General features: G+C 42.1%; 1 protein-coding gene across 1 annotated transcript; it reads right to left on the bottom strand.

The window, feature by feature from the left end:
• Positions 1-380: 380 nt before the first annotated feature.
• On the bottom strand, positions 381-20,582 carry cwc22 (CWC22 spliceosome associated protein). The gene is made up of 20 exons (XM_086220825.1): positions 20,070-20,582; positions 18,947-19,003; positions 18,622-18,854; positions 17,530-17,945; positions 16,959-17,201; positions 16,051-16,179; positions 15,718-15,886; positions 15,244-15,297; positions 15,017-15,152; positions 13,502-13,708; positions 13,309-13,371; positions 13,131-13,223; positions 12,763-12,844; positions 10,489-10,549; positions 8,022-8,099; positions 6,834-6,986; positions 6,456-6,583; positions 4,216-4,317; positions 1,335-1,516; positions 381-1,225 (listed from the first exon to the last, which is right to left on the bottom strand). Exons 2-20 carry the CDS (start codon positions 18,999-19,001, stop codon positions 780-782), a joined length of 3,030 nt encoding a protein of 1,009 aa, XP_086076951.1. The 5' UTR covers positions 19,002-19,003; positions 20,070-20,582; the 3' UTR covers positions 381-779.
• Positions 20,583-23,293: the final 2,711 nt, after the last annotated feature.

Raw genomic sequence — 23,293 nt, 5'->3', positions numbered from 1 at the left:
CGGGTATATTTTACCCCATATATTCCTGATAAAAATATAGTTTTCATCAATACATTATCAAAGTACAACACTCCATGCAAAATTGAAGTATTATACTTTAATTTCCCAATTTGCAATGTCACATAAAATGAGAGAGGTGCCATGAAGAGACCCTGTAAAATGACATGACAAGAACTGTGTGGGTAAAAATCACCTGATGTTTGTGTTTTAGGATTAAGAAGCATGAGATGTCTCACTTGACCTGGCTTCACTTTTCAAACCTGAAATTCTGTCCAAATCTTTCATTCTCTGGTTATAGCTAGCTTGTATCTGACTCATAGTTCATGTCAAATTGCAGGGAAAGCATTGACTGTATATTTAATGAAAGGAGCTTCTGGAGTTCTACTTAGCCAATCAGTGGGATGACGCTGACGCTAGAGCTTTAAACTTGCAGTTAGTAATGACCAGCAGGGAGCCGCTTGCAAGAAATTGTTGCCAAAAATCTGCCTCCCTTTATTACTTCAGTAAATATCTATCCATTAATTTCCAAGTCGTTCTCAGGAGTGTTACATGACTTAAGTCAAATTAAACTTAGAACACTCACTGGATGAAAGAAGCAATATATTACAACACAATGACGACTTTAATAGTTTTCTTTTTAATTTCATGAACAACAAAAAAATTAACAGTAGAAAATACAAAAAAAAGAAACCACTGAGGGTTGAATTAAAGGAAGGAAAGATGGAGAATTCACTTGTCAGACATGTCTATCATGCTGCTTAAAGCAGAGGGCAATTTTTTTATCTCCTCCTTCTCTCCTCTCTGTTCCTGTCTGTGTTTTCTTTATTCCTCTCTCTATTCCTCTCTCTCTGCTTCTCTCCAGCCTTCTCCCTCTTCTCATTCTCTCTCTCTCGTATTTGCTCTCTGTCTCTTTCCCTCCCTCGGTCTCTGTCCCTCCCTTCATCTCTTTGTCTGTATTCAATGTCTGTTCTTCGCTCTCCCCCCCACTCTTCTTTTCCTGCTCTATCCTCATGTCTGCTCCGACGGGCATCTTCATGTGCCCGCTTGTCTGCCTCATGAACACGGCCTTTCCAGTCCTTCCTCGCGTGCTTCTCGTCATTACTGACATCATTTTTCTTGCGTCTGGCACGCTTCCCGTCAAAAGTGGAGTCCTTCCTCTTTTCTTTCATCATCTTCTTCTCACTTTGTTCTCTCCTCTTTTTCTTCTTGTGTTTGCTGTCGGAATCTGGAGGATAAGGATGAAAAGGAATCCAGTGATTAATAACTGTCCAAAAACAGATTCATTCATCATTCACATCCAAGACACATTGAAGTAAACAAAAAAATAGACGTACCTGAACTACTGCTGCTGCTGCTAGAGGATGAGTCTGAGGAGTCTGAATCTGATTCACTGGAGGAGTCTGACGAAGAGTCAGATGTAGACGAAGAGGATGAGGATGAGTCTGAGGATTCCACTTCCTGGTTTTGTGTCATAATCATCTTTGGAGCATTCTTCAGATGTTCCCGCAACTCATCACTGACAGAAAGAAAGGGATTTGTGAGTCAAACAACTGTTCACTCTGTGTCTGTGTGTGAGAGACAGAGAGAAATGATCAACTTCAATCTCAAAAGCTTTATTTCACTTCTATGGACAAATTCATCCTCTCATTTTGGATGTTTACTCCAGCTATTTTTTTTTAAACATTCAGGGCTTCCGCAACTGCATTACAAGCCAATTAACCAACCAGGTTTCATCATCAGGGAATTTTTTTACACTGCATCTTATTTTTGAGATTTTTTCTTGTTGTATACTGGAATGTGCTTTAAGTGATGAACTCCAGAGATGGGTAACTCGGTTGTGCATTTGACTTTCCCGAGTGCACGGAAGAGAGAGGGTGACTATGTCATGCAAGCTTGGGTCCACCTGCTCCTCAAAGGGCCCAATCTCAACTCAGCCCAGGTTGAAAATTACAGGCCGGTCTCACTTCTGCCATTCCTGTACAAAATACTTGGGCGCGCAGTCTTCAACCAAATTTCTGAGTATCTGCAGAAGAACAACCTGATTGACTCCTATCAAACTGGCTTTAGGCGTGACCACTCCACCAAAACTGTACTCCTGTCAGTCACAGAATCAATGCAACTGGTTAGAGCTGCTGGTCAGTCCTCTGTCCTACTACAACTGGACCTGTCTGCTGCTTTTGACACTGTGAACTATCAAATTCCCCTCTCCACACTCTCTGAACTCAGCATCTCAGGATCTGTCCTGTTGTGGTTCAGGTCCTACCTCACAGGTAAATCCTTCAGAGTGTCATGGTGGGGAGATGTGTCTGAATCACATGGCTTGTGTCTGAATCACATGGCTTATCGACAGGGGTACCCCAGGGGTCAGTGCTTGGGCCCCTGCTCTTCTCCCAATCCACCATCTCACTTGGTGCTATAATCTGCTCACATGGCTTCTCCTACCACTGCCATGACCCTACCAGACACAAGCCACGCAGCTTCTAGTACAGGCCCTTGTGATTTCACACAGCGACTACTGCAACTCCCTCCTAGCAGGCCTCCCTTTGTGTACATTTAAACCTCTGCAGATGATCCAGAATGCAGCACCACATCTGGTCTTTAACCTTCCCAAAGCTGCACTTGTCACCCCACTGTTAAAGGCTCTTCGCTGGCTTCCAGTGGCAGCTCGAATCAACTTCAAAGCTCTTCTTCTCTCTTTCAAAACAGTGACAAGAACGGCTCCTGTCTACCTGGAATCCCTCATCCAGGTCTACACTCCCTCTCTCCCGCTGCACTCTGCCTGTGAGAGACGGCTGGTGCGCCCAGCATGGCTCGAAATCTCTAGCTCGACTCTTCTCCTCTGTTGTTCCCAAATGGTGGAATGAACTACCCAACTCCATATGATCCGCAGAGTCTATTTTGAAGAGACATTTGATGACTCAACTGTTAAGGGAACACCAAGGCACTTAAATCTGACCCTCCTCTTTGTCCTCAGGGATAGAATGAGTCAGAAGGTTTAATATCCAGCTCTGTGTGAATATTGACTGACAATGTTGACTACTGAATGTGTTGAATGTTGAAAGATATGGTTGATATTGAATTATTGGTTGTGGTCAGTTGTGGTTAAATTATATTTAGAAAAACAACAACAACAAAATAAAAAAGGAAACCAGCCCAAAACCTGGCACTTCCTCTGCAAATAGATGGCAGCACCTGCGACCAATCAAACTTGAAGCACTTTGTTGTACTCACTAAGGCTTTCACTCCAATCTAAATTCTTGCCTGTGTTGTATGTTACTTTGGACAAAAGCATCTGCCAAATGTAATTGTAGAATTGTAGAATTATGATCAGTATTAAGCTAGCTAATGAAGCAGTGTCGTTTCTGTACAGCTGTGTACAAAAGCAGACTGACCACATTCCCAATGTGATTACCTGGTTTATGCCTGGTAAAAAAAATTGCCTTCCATCAAACTGGTTTTTAAACCCAGTTTCCCAATCTTGTTGATAGCTCTCAAGCTGTGGCCTGTCCAGCTTCCCCCCCCCCCCCCCAACATGTCAAATAATTACATGGGATTTAAAAATGTCAAAATATCACTGATTTTGTTTCTGCTAGTGAGGTGCAATTTACAAAAAATGTGAATGTCTGTAAAAAAAAGACTACGCAGCATTCTGAGTATGCGATTAATAGAGAGAATCGTGATGACTTCAGTGAAGAGTTACCCGTTTTGATTAACAGTAAAAAAAAAAAAACATACAATTTAGTAACTCATCTAATAATTTCTGCGATAATATCTGTGGGTGGGAACAAAGATCATGATGCCAATTTTTATTCATAGCAGAAGTATAAGCAAAAAATATTCTGAAACGTCAGGGGGAATTTGACATGTCTTAAAAAGTTTCAAAATCTACCATTTCCAATTGTATTAATTCTTATTCAAAGCAGTAGTATAAGCAGCACCATGGAGAGCACTCAGTCATAGTCCCTCTGGTGAACAACTGTACAATAACCAAGGCCAGAGTGGGGTCTCCTGAACGAATATAACAAGACGGGTGAGGGGAGAGAACAGGAGGGCCACTCAATCGGGCAAAAAAGCCACACACAAATCCTACACAGTTGTCCTTTAACTCTTTCTCTGCCAACCTTTTAAAAGTTACCGTGTAACAGTGAAAACAATGATTGGTACTTTTGGTCATGTATGTACAAATGTATGTATATGTTTGTATAACCCTCTTACGTTAGTCCTCCCAGTCCAATGGAGGTGAAAAAGTTGATGGCAAATCGAGTGTTTCTGGGATTATCACGAGGAAACAGACCTTCAAAGAATGCCTGCAGAGTCCTGAAAAACACACACACACCACACAAGTTTCCATTAGGAAATGACATTAAATTGCCTTCCTTCCTTGAGACTTGTAATAACCCCCACTAACCACTACTAGCCGAAACATTAAACTGCGTATGCAGATGGACAACATGCCAGCTTACAAAAAGTTAAGCCAACAGCTTTCAATTGCACCCCAGCTGCTGGCTACAGTGTTTGGAACTGAAAATGTCATGATTGACATTTGTCAAAAGGAGATGCAATGCTGGCTGCACAGTGGTGCAGTGGTCAGCACTGTGGCCTCACAGCAAGAAGGTTCTGGGTTCGAGTCCCGGCTCGGGCGCGGGATCTTTCTGTGTGAGTCTCCATGTTCTCCCTGTTCCTGTGTGGGTTCTCTCTGGTACTCTGGCTTCCTCCCACCATCCAAAGACATGCAATTGGGGACTAGGCTGATTGGATTCTCTAAATTGACCGTAGGTATGAATGTGAGTGTGAATGGTTGTTCGTCTCTGTATGTTGGCCCTGCGATGGACTGGCGACCTGTCCAGGGTGAACCCCGCCTCTCACCCGTAGATGCGGGGATAGGCTCCAGCAAGGGATAAGGAATAAGCGGAAGACGACAATGGAGATGCAATGCTAGTTTTTCCATTATTGGGATTTAATACCAGAAAAAAAATTGTTGTAGGGCATGAAAAAAATTGCTCTTTAGGCAATTATACCATAATATACCCATTGCATTCATTCATAACCACTGAGCTGAGGCTAGTTTCCGATGTTATCAGCACAGACCAAGAGGGCACCTATCCCACATATTTGGGCTTTGACTGTTTTTACAGTAGAATGAAGAAGAAATGTGTTTTCCTTTCATATGCAGTCTATAGTACAAAAAGATTTATGCCCGTGAAACACCCACTCAATGTTGTTAGTTCAACTTTTCAGCAATTTGCAGCCAACAATCACCAAGTAACAGAGAATCAGTGCTGTTCTTATTTTGGCTTTTCCCATATTTTATGTTATCAATATGTGATAAGTTTTGCACCACCAACCGGTGAAACGGCCAGTTACTGGAAATTGTCCAGATTAATTTGAAAACATTAACAGGGTCTAACAGGAAAAAGAAAGTATATCATCATAAAACAAGCCATATTTTTCAGTTTAGAGCAGCAGTATGGACTGACTAATTCCCCTTTCACACTGAAACACGCGTGTCAACGCGGGTGTTTGTACCTGCGTTTGCTCAGCATTAGGGCGCATTCAAGCTTCCAGGAGACGCGGGTCTGAGCTCCCGCTGTGAGGGCTGCATGCCTCTGTTTTTCTCTCTCGTACGTCATTGCACTGACAACGTCATCATTACACATAAAAGTGCGCCGTGTCTCAAAATGCCGGGGTGTTCCCATAAATCACCATGTCCCTTACGGTTCTATGAATCTGCCGCCGGATCTCCTCTTCACCGCGGACGATGAGCAGCTCGCGGACTTCACGATCTTGCCAGTGCGCTCCCATGATCGGTAAAAAAGATGTGAAGATCGTGGTACAAGTTGTTTAGAAACACGGTCACGCTTGCACAGTTCATGTTAGGGTTGTTGATTGGTGGGAGTTCCCAAGCATAGATTAATTCACCTAAGATCATAAACATTTAAAAGGTTTGAAAAAAAGGAGTGAAATAGTGTCTCGGGGACATCAACAGGAAGACCGATCTTATGGCAGAGGCCAAAACTTTACTGAGAGATGAGTGAGCAGCTCTCACAGCGCAGCCTAGTCCAATTTTTTTTATTTATTTTTTTCCCGGAGCTTCCACAATGACAGCCTGACAGGCAGCACCGTGACAAAATCAGAATGTGACAGGAAGGTCGCGGGAAACCTTAGACAATGCGGGTTACCTTTTTCACACTACAGGCAAGCCGAGGCGAGTCGCTAAACACCTGGGTTGCTTGGAGGGTCGGTGGACGCGGGTTGAAATGCCGAGTAGACCCTTTCAGAATGTCCAAACACCTGTGTTCATCCGCGTTTTTGGTGCAGTGTGAAAGGGGCTTTATTTTTCAATGTTGCAATATGAAAGAAAACTTTCAAAACATTGAAGTAAAGTATTAAACGAGCAGTGGGGCTTCAGCTTCAAGTCAAAACTTTTTTTTAGAACTTTGTGTAAGGGTTCGTACATATCTTTGAGCCTCTGGTTGAGTTTGGGAAGGCCCATGTAGGCACAGAGCTCCTGGAAAAGAATCTTTACAAAGATCCTGCTGGATGATGTTGTTGTCTCCTCGCTTATCCTGATACACTCCAACACCTGGCAGAGAGACATTTGGAAGATATGGCAGTGAGAGGGAGAGAGAGAGAAAGAGAGAGAGAGAGAGAGAGGGAGAGAGCGAGAGAGTTAGAGAGGTGATATGCACTGTGGGGAATGTTAGTAATCAAAATAACCAGTGGCATGAGTGTTAATCATAGAATTGGTGTGTTTGAGAGAGAGAGAGAGAGAGAGAGAGAGAGAGAGAGAGAGAGAGAGACAGTTTGTGTGTGTGCCACATGCGCACGCTTACACTCCAGGGAATAGAGTCTGTGTAAAGGAGGTGAGCGAACAGCCGGGCCACATTCCTCAGTTTGTTGGTCTCTAGTCGGTGAATCGTGTCATACTGCTCTGAAAAGATCCCCTCAAAACTCTCCATGTACTCCTTTTTCAGCAGGCAGAACCTCTGTACAAGCAAACACACACAAACACATTTGACCTGTAAAGCCCCAGAGCACTTGACACAGATAGTGCTTCCATGCAGTATTTCAAATATTTTAGGTGTTTTGTCTTGGTATAGTCATTCAAAGAGGTGACACAGCAAAACTCACGCATCCTTGTGAAATACGCAGTGCTTGTCTTCTAGATGGATGAGTCAGTCCCCTGCCTGTCACTTGAGTTTAGATGTCAGGAGACACTTCAACTTATCCTCACTGATCAAAAGATTTGTCCTCCATGGCAGCAAATTATTACATTATCAAAGCTCCAGCACTGGACTAAATGCACACTTCTGAAGCAGCACAGGACACACTATATATAAACTAAAGATGTACTTGTTGCTAGACTCGCAGTATTCCATAAACAACCAATAATGTAACATGTTAATTAGATACACAGTAGGAAGCAGGACCTACTCTAATTAAGCGCGTTCATATTTCCTCTATCCATCTGATGCTGGAAGCTGAGTTTTAACTATTTTGTAGCAACCAACTCACTGATCGGCTCTGAATTATTAAGGAAGACAGTCTCCAATAGTTGTCTGACAGTCTAGGTCAGTAAAAGCGGGGTGTTCACCATGGATGAACTGTTTTGGCACTTGATGTCCTGATATATCCTGCTATGACCCATATAGGGTTTATGAGACAGGTGGCATACATTGCAACAAAATGTGGCAAACGGCAAGATTCTATTATCAACATGACCACACAACTATAAGCAACAAAGGATCATTCAATCTGACAGCAAATAATTGAATCTATAAGGGGTCTTTGCAGAATCTCAAGCTACAAATGAGATTCCTCATCAATACCACAGGAAATGTCCATTCTCTCTAATTACTGTCATTACTACATCTATTACAATCTCATCTTGGCACATTAAAAAGGTAGAAACTGTGCCTTACTGCTACATTGTTGCTTTATTGTTGTTTGCATTATTTCAAAGACACATTCAATGGGAAAAAAGTGCAATCTTCTAGTTTTGTTTGTTTGTGTTTTCTCACCCCAGCCAGCAGACCGAAGAACTTCTCATAGGTTCTCTGTTGAGCGCAGCAGTCCAAAATCATGTTACACAGCTCCTTCTGTTCACGCAAACATAGCATTTCTAATCAATATGGAGAATACATGTATACAGAAGGTACACGGAACAGTTCACAGCATTCACTTGTAGTATTCTCCATTTCCAAGGGAGAAGGCCTGTTCATGCAATCAACATGTAACCTAAACACAAATCAACACAACACCTTTAGCAGTGAGCTCTCCTTATCTGGTCCCAGTATATGATTTATAGTCACCTCTAGTAACTCTGCATATCCACATTAAAGTCAAATATTGCTTTCATGTGTCATGTGGTGTATCTCTGTTTATCAGGAAAAGTGGATGCTGACTAGGGGAGAAGTCATCTGCTGTATTTTACATCTAATTACAAAACACTACACACAAGAGGCCTTTTAACTTCTTTTTGATTCAATAATAACGTGTTTGTTTCAGCAAACACCACAGAGTCTTTGTGTGTGTGTGTGTGTGTGTGTGTCTGTGTGTGTGTGAGAAGGATGTGTCAGAGGACAAATCTCTTTAAAGTGTGTATGTGTGATAAAGCTGTTGTGTTGAGTGATTCAGTCCTGATGATGATGAAACTCTAACTGACAAGGTCATCAGTTCTGACTTCTCACACTCAGATCATATATTGTCAATACACTTTACTCCATTGAGTTTCATCTCACATTCTCTCCGGCTTAGGGTGCAACAACATTTGCAATATTGGTCTTAAAAAAAGGCAGAGCTATTCTAAGTTTTGCAATAGTGAATTCAGTTTTTTTTTCTTTGAAGGAAGTTTCCTGTTAGATCAAATTCAATCCATAAAACAGTATACGGTTGACTGCTGAATCAAGACCAACCTCAATATGGGTTTCAAACCAAAATGTGTCCTCACTCAGTGAAAGCATGCACTCATACATAAAATCACAGATGTGAGGCTCATGACCAAAAAACGAACACACATGCAGCACGAGGAATGTCTACCTCCAAAAACTGTGGATTTCATCAGCACACCTTCTGGTTGGCTTTTTATTTGCAAGACTTCCTCGATTAAATCTATTTTAGCGGTGCTACCTTGGTTCTTATATCTTTTTCAACAAATTTGAATATTTATTCATGATTAGTTCTTCCTTACATGCGATCAGTCAACTCATTCCTATTTGTGCAAATCTTAAGGTGGCGTGGCATTCCAAACTTATCTCAATAATATTGGGCCTGTAATTTTAATAACCCTTTTCTGGAAGCCTAAGCTGACACAGGGAGAATAACCTCAGAGGGTTAAAGTGGGAATGTCTTCTTCTAAACTCACACTTCGGTCAGTGATTTGCTCTCAACCACCCCTCTTAAGTGAAGGAATAGCGGTACTGCATCAAGCTTAAGCACATGAGGTTCTCCCTTAGAGGTTCCTAAAATAACCTTTAATAAAATCTGGAAATCCCTTTTTTGACCACGTCAACACTCCTAGCAGAGATGGAGAATGTGATTACTGAATAAAACTGACAAGACCCCCCCCCCCCCCCCCCCCAACCAGTAATGTTACTGAGGGTCTATGCCTCAGTATTTGCTTGTCTGTTAAATGACATTTGTCAGGCAGGACTGAGGATTCTTTTGATGTTTCTTGCCTATTCCTCTATTTTTGAAACTGTGTGTTTGGGGTTCATTTTTTTTGTTCTTCTGTTTAGTCAGTTATGTTACTGCCATGTACAAATGGAATCAGTCAACTGCCTACTAGTTTTGTAATTGTGTGCACGAGCACTTGTACGAAAGTAATAAAGAGATTGGCAAAGAAAAATCTGTTACTGACTGATTTCAAGTCATTTTGTTATAATAACCCATACTTTAGGTTCCTGTCAGTCCTCCAGCACAGTGGTTCCCAAACTGAGGTACGCATACCCCCAGGGGCATGTGAAAAACATTAAAAGCATGATTTGCAAACAGCCTGATTACATTTTGAAACTGGAATATAAATAGACGCACAATCTGAGGTGCCTTCTCGCACTGCCAAAATTACATGTATGTAAAGGTAGGTCCTCTCTGGTCTTTAGAGGGTAGCCTTTACAGTGGCCTTCAGTATGGTTGCATTTAATAAAAAAATTTTGTGAGTGTTAAGGGGTACATGGGTGTGGGTCAGTTAAAATTTTGGGAACGACTGAGCTATGAGAGGAAAAAACTTCATATTCTTTCCCAATAATTTATCACGGCAGCCCATGTGTATGTGTGTGTGTGTGTGTGTGTGTGTACACCAGTTTTTTTCTTCGCGATTGTGGACCTGTTCTGGTATTAACACCAACCTTGGAAGGGTTTCAGAGTTCCTCATGAAAGTTACAGTTAAAATGGTAACAGGTTAAGGTTAGGGTTTGGATTGGAATGTCCTAATAATGATAGCTGTGCTAACCACTGTGTGTATGTATGCACGTGCACACGCATGCTCACCGTCTGGCTCTCTGGAAAGTCCATCTTGATTAGTTTGTGAGCGCACTCTTCAAAGTCCAAACTGTGGAAGCAACCAATCATTAATCAATCAACCAGAAGTATTAACTAAGTCTTTGAGCTGATTTTATGTACAAAACCATGTGTATGTGTGGATGGGAAAATAAATGACAGTAAAATTTAACGCTGCCACAATCTGTTGCAGTGGGTCATCTTGGTCTCCAAATGCAAATGAGTGATCTGTTCTTCAATTAAACCACGGTAAAGAGCCCCCCCCCCACCCACAAGTCATTCAGAAATAGCCAGAGCTGTAAATGACTTCAAACTCCCTTGGGGAAAGTAAGTTATTCAGCTTATGTTTTGATTTATGTGTTACAATATGTACACTACCAGCGAAAAGTTTGGACACACCTTCTCATTCAATGTTTTTTCTTTATTTTTACTACTTTCTACATTGTAGGTACATACTGAAGACATTGAATATATGAAGCAAAATATATAGAATTATGTAGCAAAGAAAAAAAAAGTTTAATAACTGTAAATAAGTTTGCTTTACACTGCAAACCCTTGGCCTTCTCTCAGTGAGCTTCATGATGTCGTCACCTGAAATGGTTTGTCTGCCTTGTCAGGGTTCATTTGTGGAATTTCTTGCCTTCTTAATGGGGTTGGGACCATCAGTTGTGTTGTGCAGAGGTCAGGTTGGTACACAGCTGACAGCCCTATTTGACAACTGTTAGAATTCATTATGGCAAGAACCAATCAGCTAAGTAAAGAGAAACGACAGTCCATCATTACTATAAGAACTGAAGGTCAGTCAGTCCTGAAAATTGCAAAAACTCTGAATGTGTCCCAAAAACAAAACATTTCAGGTTACAACCTCATGAAGCTCACTGAGAGAATGCCAAGAGTGTGCAAAGAAGTAATCAAAGCAAAGGGTAGCTATTTTGAAAAATATAAAATATAAAACATGTTTTGAGTTATTTTACATTTTTTCTGTTTACTACATCATTCCAGGCATTCATTCATAGTTTTGAGTTCCAGTCAGAATCTACAATATTCTATTGAGAATAGAATTCAAAATTCTCCTTCTAACATACAAAGTCCTCAACTGTCAGGCTCCTTCATACCTGACAGAGCTCATAGTCTCCTATTACCCAGCTAGAACCCTTCGCTCCCAGGATGCAGGGTTCCTGCTGGTTCCTAGAGTTTCTAAAAGTAGACTGGGAGCCAGAGCCTTCAGCTATCAAGCTCTGCCCCCTTGGAACCGTCTCCCTGTTTCAGTCTAGGATGCAGACACCCTCTCGACCTTTAAGAGCAGACTTAAGACCTTCCTTTTTGATCAGGCTTATAGTTGGGCTGGTTTAAGACATTAGATATGCTGCTATAGGCTTAGGCTGCTGGGGGATCTCCCATGGTGCACTGGGCTTCTCTCTCCTCCTCTCTTTCCTCTCTGTCCTCCTGTATGTGTTATATATAAATCATACTCATATGTGTTACAAACTCATCTTCTTCTCTGGAGCCTTCAGGCTCCCCACATCCCAGATCCCAGGTGCTGCTGGAGGAGGCTGCAGACCTGAAGAGGCTCAAGCTGCCACCCATAGCTCCACCTGCTCACGTCCCTGTCTGTCCATCAGTCTCTTCCCTTTATCACTCTCTTGATCTCTGTCCCACTCTTTCCTTGTGTATATCTGTCTTCCTCCATTATCTGTCTTTGTCTCTGCCCTGCTCTCCTGCTCTCTTTCCCCCCAACCGGTCAAAGCAGAAGGCCGTCCCCATTGAGCCTGGATCTGCTCAATGTTCCTGCCTGTTAAAAGGAAGGTTTTCGTCGCCGCTGTTGCAGGATGTGCTTGCTGATGGAGAATTGTTGGGTGTAGATTCATTGAAGGAGTGTGGTACTAGACCTGCTCTACCTGTAAAGTGTCATGAGATAACTTTTGTTGTGATTTGGCACTATATAAATAAAATTGACTTGACTTGACTACAAAGTAAATTGTCATGAAACTAAAGAAAAACTATGAAATGAGAGGCTGTGTCCAAACTTCTGACCGGTAGTGTACGTGTACACGATTTTAGCTCTGTGAGGACAAACTTTCGTTTGAAACCATTATAGTGGAGAAACACTTAGAGACACCTTCAAAGGGCTTGAGTGTTCAGGCACTGGACTGGGTTAGAGGTATGTGCTAGTTGTGGTGGTTAAGGGTAAAGTGCTAGGGAAAAACATAAAGTCAATGAATGACCTCAACAACCACATGAAGATCAGTCATGTTGTGTGGGTACCTGGACTGAATAGCGAGGTAGATGGTCCTTCTGAAAGCAACCAGGTTGACTTCTGTCTTATCAAAAATGGTAACCTTCTCATCTGACCAGGAGAGACAGAAGCCATCTTATAATTTGTTTCTTTCTATCAAAATCAGACTCATATTGTTTAAAATTCAAGTGACTTTACTTATTTCAGTCCTTAAAGCTTGGCTTTATGAAAATGTTCATTTGTTAACTTCACGAGAGACTATTTTCATTTTCTGATGAAAAGTGATGTCAATACAGTATCACAATAATGGCACAAGGGTAATTATAAAATAACTTACTGAAGGCCTAACTGCCCTTCAAGAAAGAAAACAGATGAGTGGATCAAACCATTGTCTCACCTTCTTCCCCCTCTTTCTCATCTTCATCATTTTCATCTTCTTCACTGTCATCCCCCTCTTCCCCCGAATCGCTGCTGCCTTCATCCAAGATATCTGGCAAGAAGCTGACTGGTTAAACTGTGTTCAATGTGCTAACTCTTTGCAAAGTAACTGGATGGAGATGGATGTGCTGTCTCACCTCTCTTGATAGTTTTATATTTCTCCTCATTTTCCAGAAAGTCTGGGTCCAATTTGAAGACATCTGAGAGAAGCACACACAGGTTAGGACTACACCTATCACAGTGTATCATCGCTTTCTTAAAAAACTAGAAAGAAAACAGAAGAGCAATGTAGCATGGTAGCAGCATGCCCTCTCCCTCTCAGGGGCTTACTGAGGACATCCTCTGTGTTGTACTCGTCATCCAGTGGCAGCATGTGGGTGAACTGGTCGTCCTCGGTCACCAGGTCCAGGCCCTCTGGGATAACTGGATGATCTTTGAAACCATCCTTCCTGATGGCAAACATCACCTCAATCATGTACTGGACTCTCTTATCAATTGATGACTCGTGGAGGACGTTCCTGAGGCGCTCAAATATGGCTGAAGAGAAACAGAGAGGATGTGTGGTTGCTTTAATGATAAATTGTGCTGAGAGCTATTTTACGTGTGGTATTACTTCATCTTAAACGCAATTTGAAAAACAAAAAAGCCTATGCTTTGCAGCATAGCAAGCAGAGAAGAGTGAAGGAGGGGGGGATAGGACTGATTTCATCTGAAATGTCTGTTTCAACAGCATAGTGATGATTATGCATTTGCACAAATAAACTATAAAAAAGGTTGCATATGCTCAGTTCAAAGCCCTGATTTTGGTTAAAGAAGCCCATGTTGACGTCAACTTCCATGTTAGCCTAAAAAAGTATGTTATTTCTGAAAAACTCCATAATCGTCCTGCAGATTTACCTCCACCGGTAAATGGCATTCCTCAGATTTGACAATAAAAAAAAAAACTTTCCTTTGTAACAATCCTACACACCCTTGTCATTACACCCCCCTCTGTGACTGAACTGTCCGAAGATATCTGCTTATTGAATTCACAAGTCCTTATTTGGCAGACAGCTCAACAAGAACATGATGTGCCTATGATGTTGAACACTGAGTTCAAGACCTACATATTTCTGAACAAACCTGCAAATGCCTTTCTAGGGCTTTTCTAGTATAAACCAGGACTCCAGACTGCAACCTTTTTTTGAGAGTGTGCAACTTAATCTTTTACCTAATCGCATTTGTGCAAGTGCACGATCATTATTATTATGGTGACAAAGACATTTCTGATGACACAGGAAGAGTGTTATACATTTCAGATGAAAGCAGTCCTTTTTCTCCACTGGTGCAGCTTTTCTCTCTCCCTCCTGCACTTTCCTCTGCCCTGGCACAGTTACAGTGCGTTCTGGCTGAGACACCCACGAGTCCATCCTGTGTACAGCTGCAATTTCCACCAGCAGCATTTCAGCCACAATGATTTTGCCCATCCAGCTTTGTTAACTATGCCATTTGTGTGGGGACTTCCTGTTTGGCTCAATCTGCTCCATGCAGATTGATACACTGTCTACCAAAAAATGACTCACTGCGTGTTTCCCGTGAAGCGGCGTGCCGAGCCGCTGCTGGTGGAAATGCAGCACTGACTAGAATAGCAGGGATCAGTTTCAGCTGCCATCACATAGCAGTTACGCAATGCCTCCTGCTCCAGGACGTACGAGATTGCGCTGACCCTTAATCACGTGCGTCACGCACTGTGCAGGTCGTTGATAAATACAGTGCTGGAACCCCCAAAAAAGGGTGCAAGAAAAAGATATTTTCAATTTTCTTGTGCTCTTCATTCAAAAAAATCCCAGCACACAAATGATGTACCATTGATTCCTCGAGGGGAGACCTCAGTTAGTTTGAGTCCACACTCCTTCAAGAAAGAGATGGCAACCTCCACGCTGTCATCAGTTGGACGTTCTAGCAGCAGAGTAAGCATCTCCAGACACAAAATCTCATGGGCCTGAGAACACAAGAAATAAGTGAGCACAATTCATTAGACCTGAACATCAATGACACCTTCACTATTTTTAAAGTTGCAAAGCAGGATGTACCACATTCTGATTGATAAGGTGAGCAACAAACTTGGAGGCTGTCAGGCACTGTTGCTGTAAAACAAAACAGACTGTTTAGTATACCACAAAAATAATGCTGCTGCTATTACAACTGATAATGAGAAGCAATAATGCATCATACAATTCGAGACAACTGTCATCAGTTATTACAAGATAGAAAGCAGATGACCCGCATTATCAAGCAGCCTGGTGAATTAATAAAATACTTTTATCATCATTGCAAGGCTGCAAGGACTGACGAAACTCAGGGGAATGTTTCATACTGAAGGGAATCAGCTGTAAGTAGAAACCATAAGAAGCACTTATATCAACAGATACAGTATATCAAAAGCAGTCTTGGGATTTTCTATTCTCAGTTCAACACTGAAGATCCAATTTCCTCCAAAACGCTGTTTGCACTGCCTTATGCTTCCTGTCTCTGTCAGACAGACGTGTAAATACACAGACAAGAACCTTGAGGTTGCGGCGGTAGCCCCTCCTGAAGGTCAGGATCAGACGTTTAAGGATCAGCTCTCCAATTTGTGGAAATTTGGAGTTGATGATGGCAACAACGGCAGCGTAAACATGAGTGAAGATTGGAGATGCTGCCTGTGCCTGCAGAACAGATCGAGCCAGCAGACCCCTGACAAAAACAAGTAAACCATCAGTTGCCATTTTTTACACTTACAACTAAAAGCAAACTCACTCCCGCCAAAGGATAGCCATTTTACATTTGACTCACTTATCATAAGCTAGCAGTTGAAGATTCTTTAATTTAATATTGATCATCAGTGTGTTGTAGTTCACCTGCCCCTGACGATGTTCTCTTGCAGCAGCTCCTGGATGATGTTGACGATGTTGGACACGTTCACTTTATTGATCAGACCATTGATGGATTTCTTCAGGGCCTCCCAGCTCATCCTCTGGTAAGCCAGACTGCACACAACTGGATCATCAGTTTACTTGTCACAAGAAATCACAAGGTATAATCACAGCAAAATGTGAAAGTATATTTAAGATTTTGACCCTTTCCTACAGCCATAGTACCAGCGCCATGTTTTTTATGTCCCGAGAATTATTACCCTAACTCTGTCAAAGTTTGTCTGATCAGACAAACCCATTTCCCATTTTTTCCATCACTATCAGTTTTTTCTCCAGGCGTGGGAAGAGGGGTGCAACAGGTGCTGTAGTTTGAACAGTTTAACATCAGCCAAGCCATACCAATGATCAAAGTAAAATGTTTAGAATAAAATAAAAGTTGACTAGGATTGTCTCTCAACATTTCAACATCCATTTCCTGAATAGATTAGTACAAGTGTGTCTCACCATAGCACTTCCTTGAGGTGAAAGTGAGTCACTGTGGCATGAAGGACTCAGTCTCTGCTTTGATCTTTCACTGAAGTTAGTCACTTGGCTCCTCTCAGTTTTATCAGGAGGCCACAATGATACTAAAGGATTGATGTATCTTTCAACAAGGGTGGACCCCAACTTTCTAGTGATATGTTCTGTACTGATTTGGTGTGTAGTATGAAGTGCTAGCTTGTTCAGATCAGCTACAAATTGTACCTGTAAAACCTCTCACAGAATTTGAGAACATACCTTCAAATTAATGGTTGGTGTCAAATGTGTTTAGCAGGAATAGTTGTTGTAAACAGAGTAGACAGTTGGAATAGTCACTAATTCTTTAAAAGCAATAACTAAGCACACACACATACCTGCTCTTATCTGTGATTTGCTGCTGCATCATGCGTAGCTTTGCAGGGGGGATGTAAGCCCCACCCGTCCTTGTCAGAATGGGGTCAAGCTCTTCCTTCTTCTTCTTAACTGGTGGCTCGTTCGCCCTCTCTAGCTCCCCATCATTACCAGGGGAAGGGATGCGACCCCGCCTTCTGTGGTCCAAATCTGCATCCCGATTGGTCCGCCGTTCAAAGTTCCTGTCCCTTTCATCAAGTCGATCACTGCAGGTGGGACAAAAAATAATCCAAGAACTCACTTTAATACTAAAATGACTGCAACAGCACAAAACAATAATATCGTAACAAGAGGATGAAGTCTGATTAGGTTAGCTCAAATTTAGCTGCAGCAAGGACTGGATCAAACCAGACTTCAATAATACGACAGCCTTTTTAGAAAAATCTGAACAGAGGACTGTTTAAATCTTTACTCATGTTTTCCAGTGGGGGATAACTTAAAAGTCATGTATCTGTTATATACACATCACTTTATCTAACCCTCTAAAAAAATAACTTCAATGACAGGACAAGACAATCACATGTTGCATGTTACCGAGCGTAAGGTCCTCTGTTGTAACGATGCCGGTCCCAGTTTCTCTCTCTGGATGTGGATCTGTCTCGTTCCCTGGACCTGGATCTTTCTCGTTCTCTAGATCTAGACCTGTCCTGTACCCTTGACCTGTCTCGATCTCTGTATCTCGATCTGTCTCGTCCCCTGGACATGGATCTCTCCCGTCCCCTGGACATGGATCTCTCCCGTCCCCTGGACCTGGATCTTTCCCTTCCCCTGGACCTAGCTCTCTCTTGTTCTCTGGATGTGGATCTTCCCCTGGACCTGGATCTGTCTTGTTCTCTGGATTTAGATTTGGATCTGTCTTTTTCCCTAGACCTGGAACGGTCTTGCTCACTGGATATGGAGCCTTCCCGCTCTCTGGATTCAGAATTGTTACGCTCTCTGGATCTGGATCTCTGAAAAACAGATGGATTGCAATTATTCTTTTGGTCTTCAAATGTAAAATTGATCTAGACCATCATTTTGAGGTCATGTGCACGGTTGGAAATAATGTCTGGGATTTTATGCAGTGGATGGAGAACTAGCTTCACCAACAAGGCACTGAGTGTTTGTGTGTGTATATATATATATATATGCTCACACACATACACGTGTGTATATAATATAACGGGGGGGGGGGGCAGTGGTCAGTATCAACCGTGAACATCCAGTCCAAATCTGAACTTCAGACTCCAGCTGGATTCCAGGCACATTCCATCAGGCACCATGCTGCTTTTTGGGTGCTGTTTATAGGGATCTGTTGAGCATGGGGTACTCCGTTATAAAAATAAACTTTTCAAACGTTAAAGGACATGTAATTATCGGCATGGGCGGCATGGCTCAGGGGTAGAGTGGCCGTCTAGCAACCGAAGGGTCGCTGGTTCGATCCTCGACCCCAGTGACCATGTTGAGGTGTCCTTGAGCAAGATACTGGACCCATAATTGCTCCTGATGAGTAGGCTGGTGCCTTGCATGGCAGCCTCCACCAGTGTGTGTGTGAATGGAAGAATGAGATGACACTGTAAAGCGCTTTGAGTGCCGCTAAGGTAGAAAAGCGCTATATAAAATTGAGTCCATATAATTAGCACTTACTTTGATCTGAGCCACGCTGCTCCTCATTTTCCTGAGTGCCCCATGATGCTCATCCTCATCATCATCACTGCTGCTACTGCTGCTGCTGCTGCTGCTGCTGCTGTCTGAGCTGCTAGAAGCAGGACTCCCTGCAGGACTGGGCTGAGGGGATGGATTTTCTGTGGGGCCACTCTCGACCGAGGCGGCCTGCCCAGGCCTCTCTGCTTCGGGACTTGAGTCTTCTTCTGACCTTCCTGAGAGAGACAAAAAAAACTGCTTTAAAATACCACATGAATACAAGTATAGCAGATACTGGTACATGAAAATGTCATAAGTTTTTACTGACCACTGAGTTCTTTCCCAGCAGCACTGGGACTTTGGCATCTTTTTGAAGAGTCCATATCTGAAACAGGACACCCACATGCTTTTCAAATGTGTTAGAACAGACATCACAAATGGCAGGCAAGGCAATTTTATTTGTAGAGCCCGTTTTCACCACCAGTTTGTCTCAAAGGGCTTTACATGGCATCATAACAACATCCTCTGCCCTCAGACCCCCACATGGACTGCCACTGCAATCTACTCCTTTATAGAACAGCACCACCAACAATAATGATACAAATAATGATAAACATCATAAATGTCTTTTGTGATGATTTACAAACAACAATGCATCATATCTTTCAAAACTTTGATTGTGGTGAACACATATCATCACAGTATAGCCCTGACATTTCTGGCAGCAGTATAATTGTGTTAAGTAAGATATCTTTTTTTTTAAAGTACAATTTACTTTCTACTTTGACCTGAATAAAGTCAGTATAATAGCAATAATAACATATAGTATGATGAATCTCTGTTCTGTGTATGTTCACAGTTTCGGACACGAGGTCCTGGTGAAACACACTGCGCATATATATTTATTATATTGTTCTATGTTTTGTTCTTTTTAATGGTTCCTGCAATCCAATAAACTACCAGCAACACAACAAATTCCTCCTCTGTGTAGAATCGTACTTGGTGATAAAGCTTTTCCTGATTCTGGTGGTGATTTATATCACTGTGACTCATTCCGCAGGCTTTAAGGATTAGAACATCGCATTAAGGGACACTTTGAAAGGCATTTTCAACGTTTCCGCTCTCCAAGTGTACGCCAGCTAAAGTAGCGTTACAAGAGAACAGATCGCGTAAATATTGTCACCTAAACAAATCAAATTCGACTTAAATTAGAAAGTAAATTCGGTCCTCAAATCTGTTTTTTGGATGCGATTTCAAACGAAGCTACAAAGCCTCTTCCAGCGACGTCTCCGTACTGCTAACACGTGAATTTCGTTGTGGTAAATGTTGCTACTTTGCTAACGCTACCTTCACAGATTCATTAAAACCAATCGTTTTAATTCCCCGTCTCCGAAAAACAACTGATCGTTTTACAGGGTTTGTATTATACTTAACACATTCAGCTGTCTTACTTTAGTTCCTCCTGTTATTCGGCGTAATTATGGCGGAAAAAACGTCTTACGCTACACATAACTTCCAGGTCAGAGTTAGCTTCCGTATTTCAAAATAAAAGGCTTATGGTTTATGCCTTTCGACCATGGCTTTCGACAACAATCTTGGTTTGATTCGAAATAAACAGCTTAAATGGATGTGCCCAAAGAAGTCGAGGTTTCAGTTTAAATGAACGCAGTGCAAGAGGTTATGTTTACGGCGGTTAACTTCGTCTTCTTCTGTTAGATTCATGCCTATTGGCATTCATAGTAGTTGCACTACCACCACCTTCTGGAAAAAAAACAAGTGCACATATCAAGTTTTCAGCCATCCCTTAAGACACAAGTGGTAGTAGAAATCTTTCCCTCACTGTTGTAGCCAACCCTTTTCCAGATATGTCCTTCACATTAAACAAAATACAAAAAAACAAAAAAAACCTCCTGGTAGCATCCAGTACCATCTTAAACCTCTCTGATTTCCCCTACCCCTCCACATCGCAGTTAATCATGGTGAGAAATGCCAAAAACTCTCTCTTGTCTATACTAAAGTAATCAGATTCATTGCCTTTCTCTTGTTTTTGCACTGTATTTGGTTTGTCCCTTCTCTCCATTCTTTAGCTGCCTCAGTGACTTTGATCTTATTTATTCAAATACTTTTTATCCTCTTTGGACACTGTGATGACCCAGAATAGTAGTTCCCCCCGCAGCACAGGCAGTTCTCCAGATCTTCATCCTTTTCGAAATCCTGTCACAATTATCTTCTCAGCCCCCTACACACTGCAGTAGCATGCAAACATCTCCTCCTTCTCCCCCACTCGGTACCTAGTATGTCTTCTACCTTCACATTTTCCTGTAAGTTTCAGAAATAGCCCTTCACTATACTCAAACTCTCCCCCAGACCTCTCCTTCTTTGATCCAGATCTGAGAGGAAAGCAAGTCACACAAATGTGTTTTCCAAAAACTTGAGTCTTCAAGGCTTTTTCTCTCTGATATTTGAAACACATTCAATTACTTTTATCCCACTTTTGGCGATTTTAACTGAGTGACCATCATCAAGTTTAGCTGCGACACACTTTCCAACTACATGTGGATCCTTGAAAATAGTTTTTGCTTGTTAAGCCTTATGAGTTGGTAAATAAAAGTAAACTAAACTGAAAAAGCTAAATCCCCATCAGACAGTGAAAGAAGAGTTTTAAGCCTGTGCTTTAGGGCCTGAGCCCCAAAGGGACAAAGACCTATGTTCTTTCTTCTTTCTTTCTTTATTATGACACCATTTTAAACCTCAATTTGACCCCCTAAATATGCTCAAAACTCACCAAATTTGGCACACATCAGGTCTGGTCGAAAATTTGATAAAATATCAAAATTAACCCCCAAAGTGCCAAAATGTGCTCCACAGTGCCATCTAAGTATTTTAAAAGGGACGCCACTAAAATGTGAATTATAATGTAAGATTTGGCCAAAGTCATGGGATATTTCACAAGAAGAGTCCTGTAAAATCCTCATCAAACTGACAGGGCAAAGTGTGTGTGTGTGTGTGTGTGGGGGGGGGGGGGGGGGTTGGGGGGCGTAAAGTCAGAACCGTCAGCCCAGGCCTGAAAACATCTACGACAGCCCTTTGACTGCGCCACACCCCGACACACGCAAGGGTGCGAAGGCCCGTTCAATGCTGCTTGCACCTTTAATTAAGTTTGAGTTTGTTGTTATGTTTTCCTTCTTGTCAGGATTTGTTCTTCACAGACACTTTAGAATTGAGGTGACTGAAACTGAAATCAGATGAAATCAAAGGGTTGAAAGAAGCTGAAGATTCAGGTAAAAGTTCATTTTAAATGTCCAACCAGGTCCAACCAGGTCCATCGTTACAACTGACATAAAGCATTTTAAAAGACTCTTATTGGTTTTGTGCAAAATATGTGCTGACTGCCAAATTAATATTGTTGAATATATGTATTTCCCAGTACTTTTGAAATATTTGCTAGGTCGATCTCAATGTGTACTTGCTAATGATAATCCCTTTGAAACCACTACATTCAGCTATGGTGTTCCACAAGGGTCTGTGCTTGGACCAGTCCTCTTGACTTTGTATGTGCTTCCTCTAGGTCACCTAATAAGGAAACACTAGATTAATTTTTACTGTTATGCACATGATATGCAGCTGTACTTATCAGTCCATCCACATGAAACAAATCAGCTGACTAAACTGGAGGCCTGTCTAAAGGACATAAAAACATGGATGACCCATAATTTCCTTTAAACACTGATAAAACTGAAGTTGTGCTGGGCCCAAAACACCTTAGGAACACCTTATCTAATGAGATAGGTACAATGGGGAGGAGACAGCTCCATGTAACCAGATGTGTCCCCCAGCTGTCTAAGCCTATAGCAGCATAGCTATCAATGGTTCAGAGTTACCTGAACCAGCCCTAACTGAAAGCTCTGTTACAGAGGACGGTCTTAAGCCTAGACTTAAATGTAGTTAGAGTGTCTGCCTCTCTGACCCATGGAGAGAGCTGGTTCCACAGTAGAGGAGCCTGATAACTGAAGGCCTCCCAGTCTGCTTGTAGAGATACTGGGAGTCATTAACAGACCTGCATTCTGGGAGCGGAGTGCTCTGGTAGAACAGTAGGGATGAATTAGTTCTTTCAAATAGGATGGAGTTTTATCATTAAGAGCCTTATAAGTCAGCAGAAGGATTTTGAAGTGGATTCTAGATCCTACAGGAAGCCAGTGGAGAGAAGCTAAAGTGGGAGAGATGTGTTCTCTCTTCTTAACTCCCGTCAAAACCCTCGCTGCGGCGTTCTGGACCAGCTGGAGACTCTTTAGGGAGTATTTAGGACATCCTAAGGAGAGAGTTGCAGTAGTCCAGCCTAGAAGTGATAAATGCATGCACCATTTTCTCAGCATCACTCTGGGAAAGGATATTCCCAATCTTAGCGATACTTCGCAGATGGAAGAAGGCGGTCCTGGTCACATGCTTTATGTGGGAGCTGAAGGAAAAGTCCTGGTCAAAAATGACTCCAACATTCCTTGCAGTTGTACTCTGGGTCAGGGTGATGCCATCTAGAGTAGCAATCTGATTAAAGAGTGTGTCCCTGAGGTGATTAGGTCCAAACACGATGACCTCAGTTTTATCTGAATTCAGTAGTAAGAAGTTAGAAGATATCCAGGATTTAATGTCTTTCAGGCAGTCTTGCAGATTAGTAAAC

The sequence above is a fragment of the Aulostomus chinensis genome, chromosome 12, assembly GCF_037954235.1.
Source record: "Aulostomus chinensis isolate RoL2024-O1b breed Wild chromosome 12, RoL_Achi_v1.0, whole genome shotgun sequence".
Lineage (NCBI taxonomy): Eukaryota > Metazoa > Chordata > Actinopteri > Syngnathiformes > Aulostomidae > Aulostomus > Aulostomus chinensis.
The sequence above is the reverse complement of the archived record's forward strand: the minus strand, read 5'-3'. Positions and strand labels throughout refer to the sequence as shown.

Coding starts and splice junctions, on each gene's coding strand:
- cwc22 (XM_086220825.1), bottom strand. CDS start 19,001: ATGGACTCTTCAAAAAGATGCCAAAGTCCCAGTGCTGCTGGGAAAGAA. Junction 10,550..12,762: donor TACCTCGCTATTCAGTCCAG/GTACCCACACAA, acceptor TTGCTTCCACAG/TTTGGACTTTGAAGAGTGCG. Junction 4,318..6,455: donor AACCAGAGGCTCAAAGATAT/GTACGAACCCTT, acceptor TGTGTTTTTCAG/GACTCTGCAGGCATTCTTTG.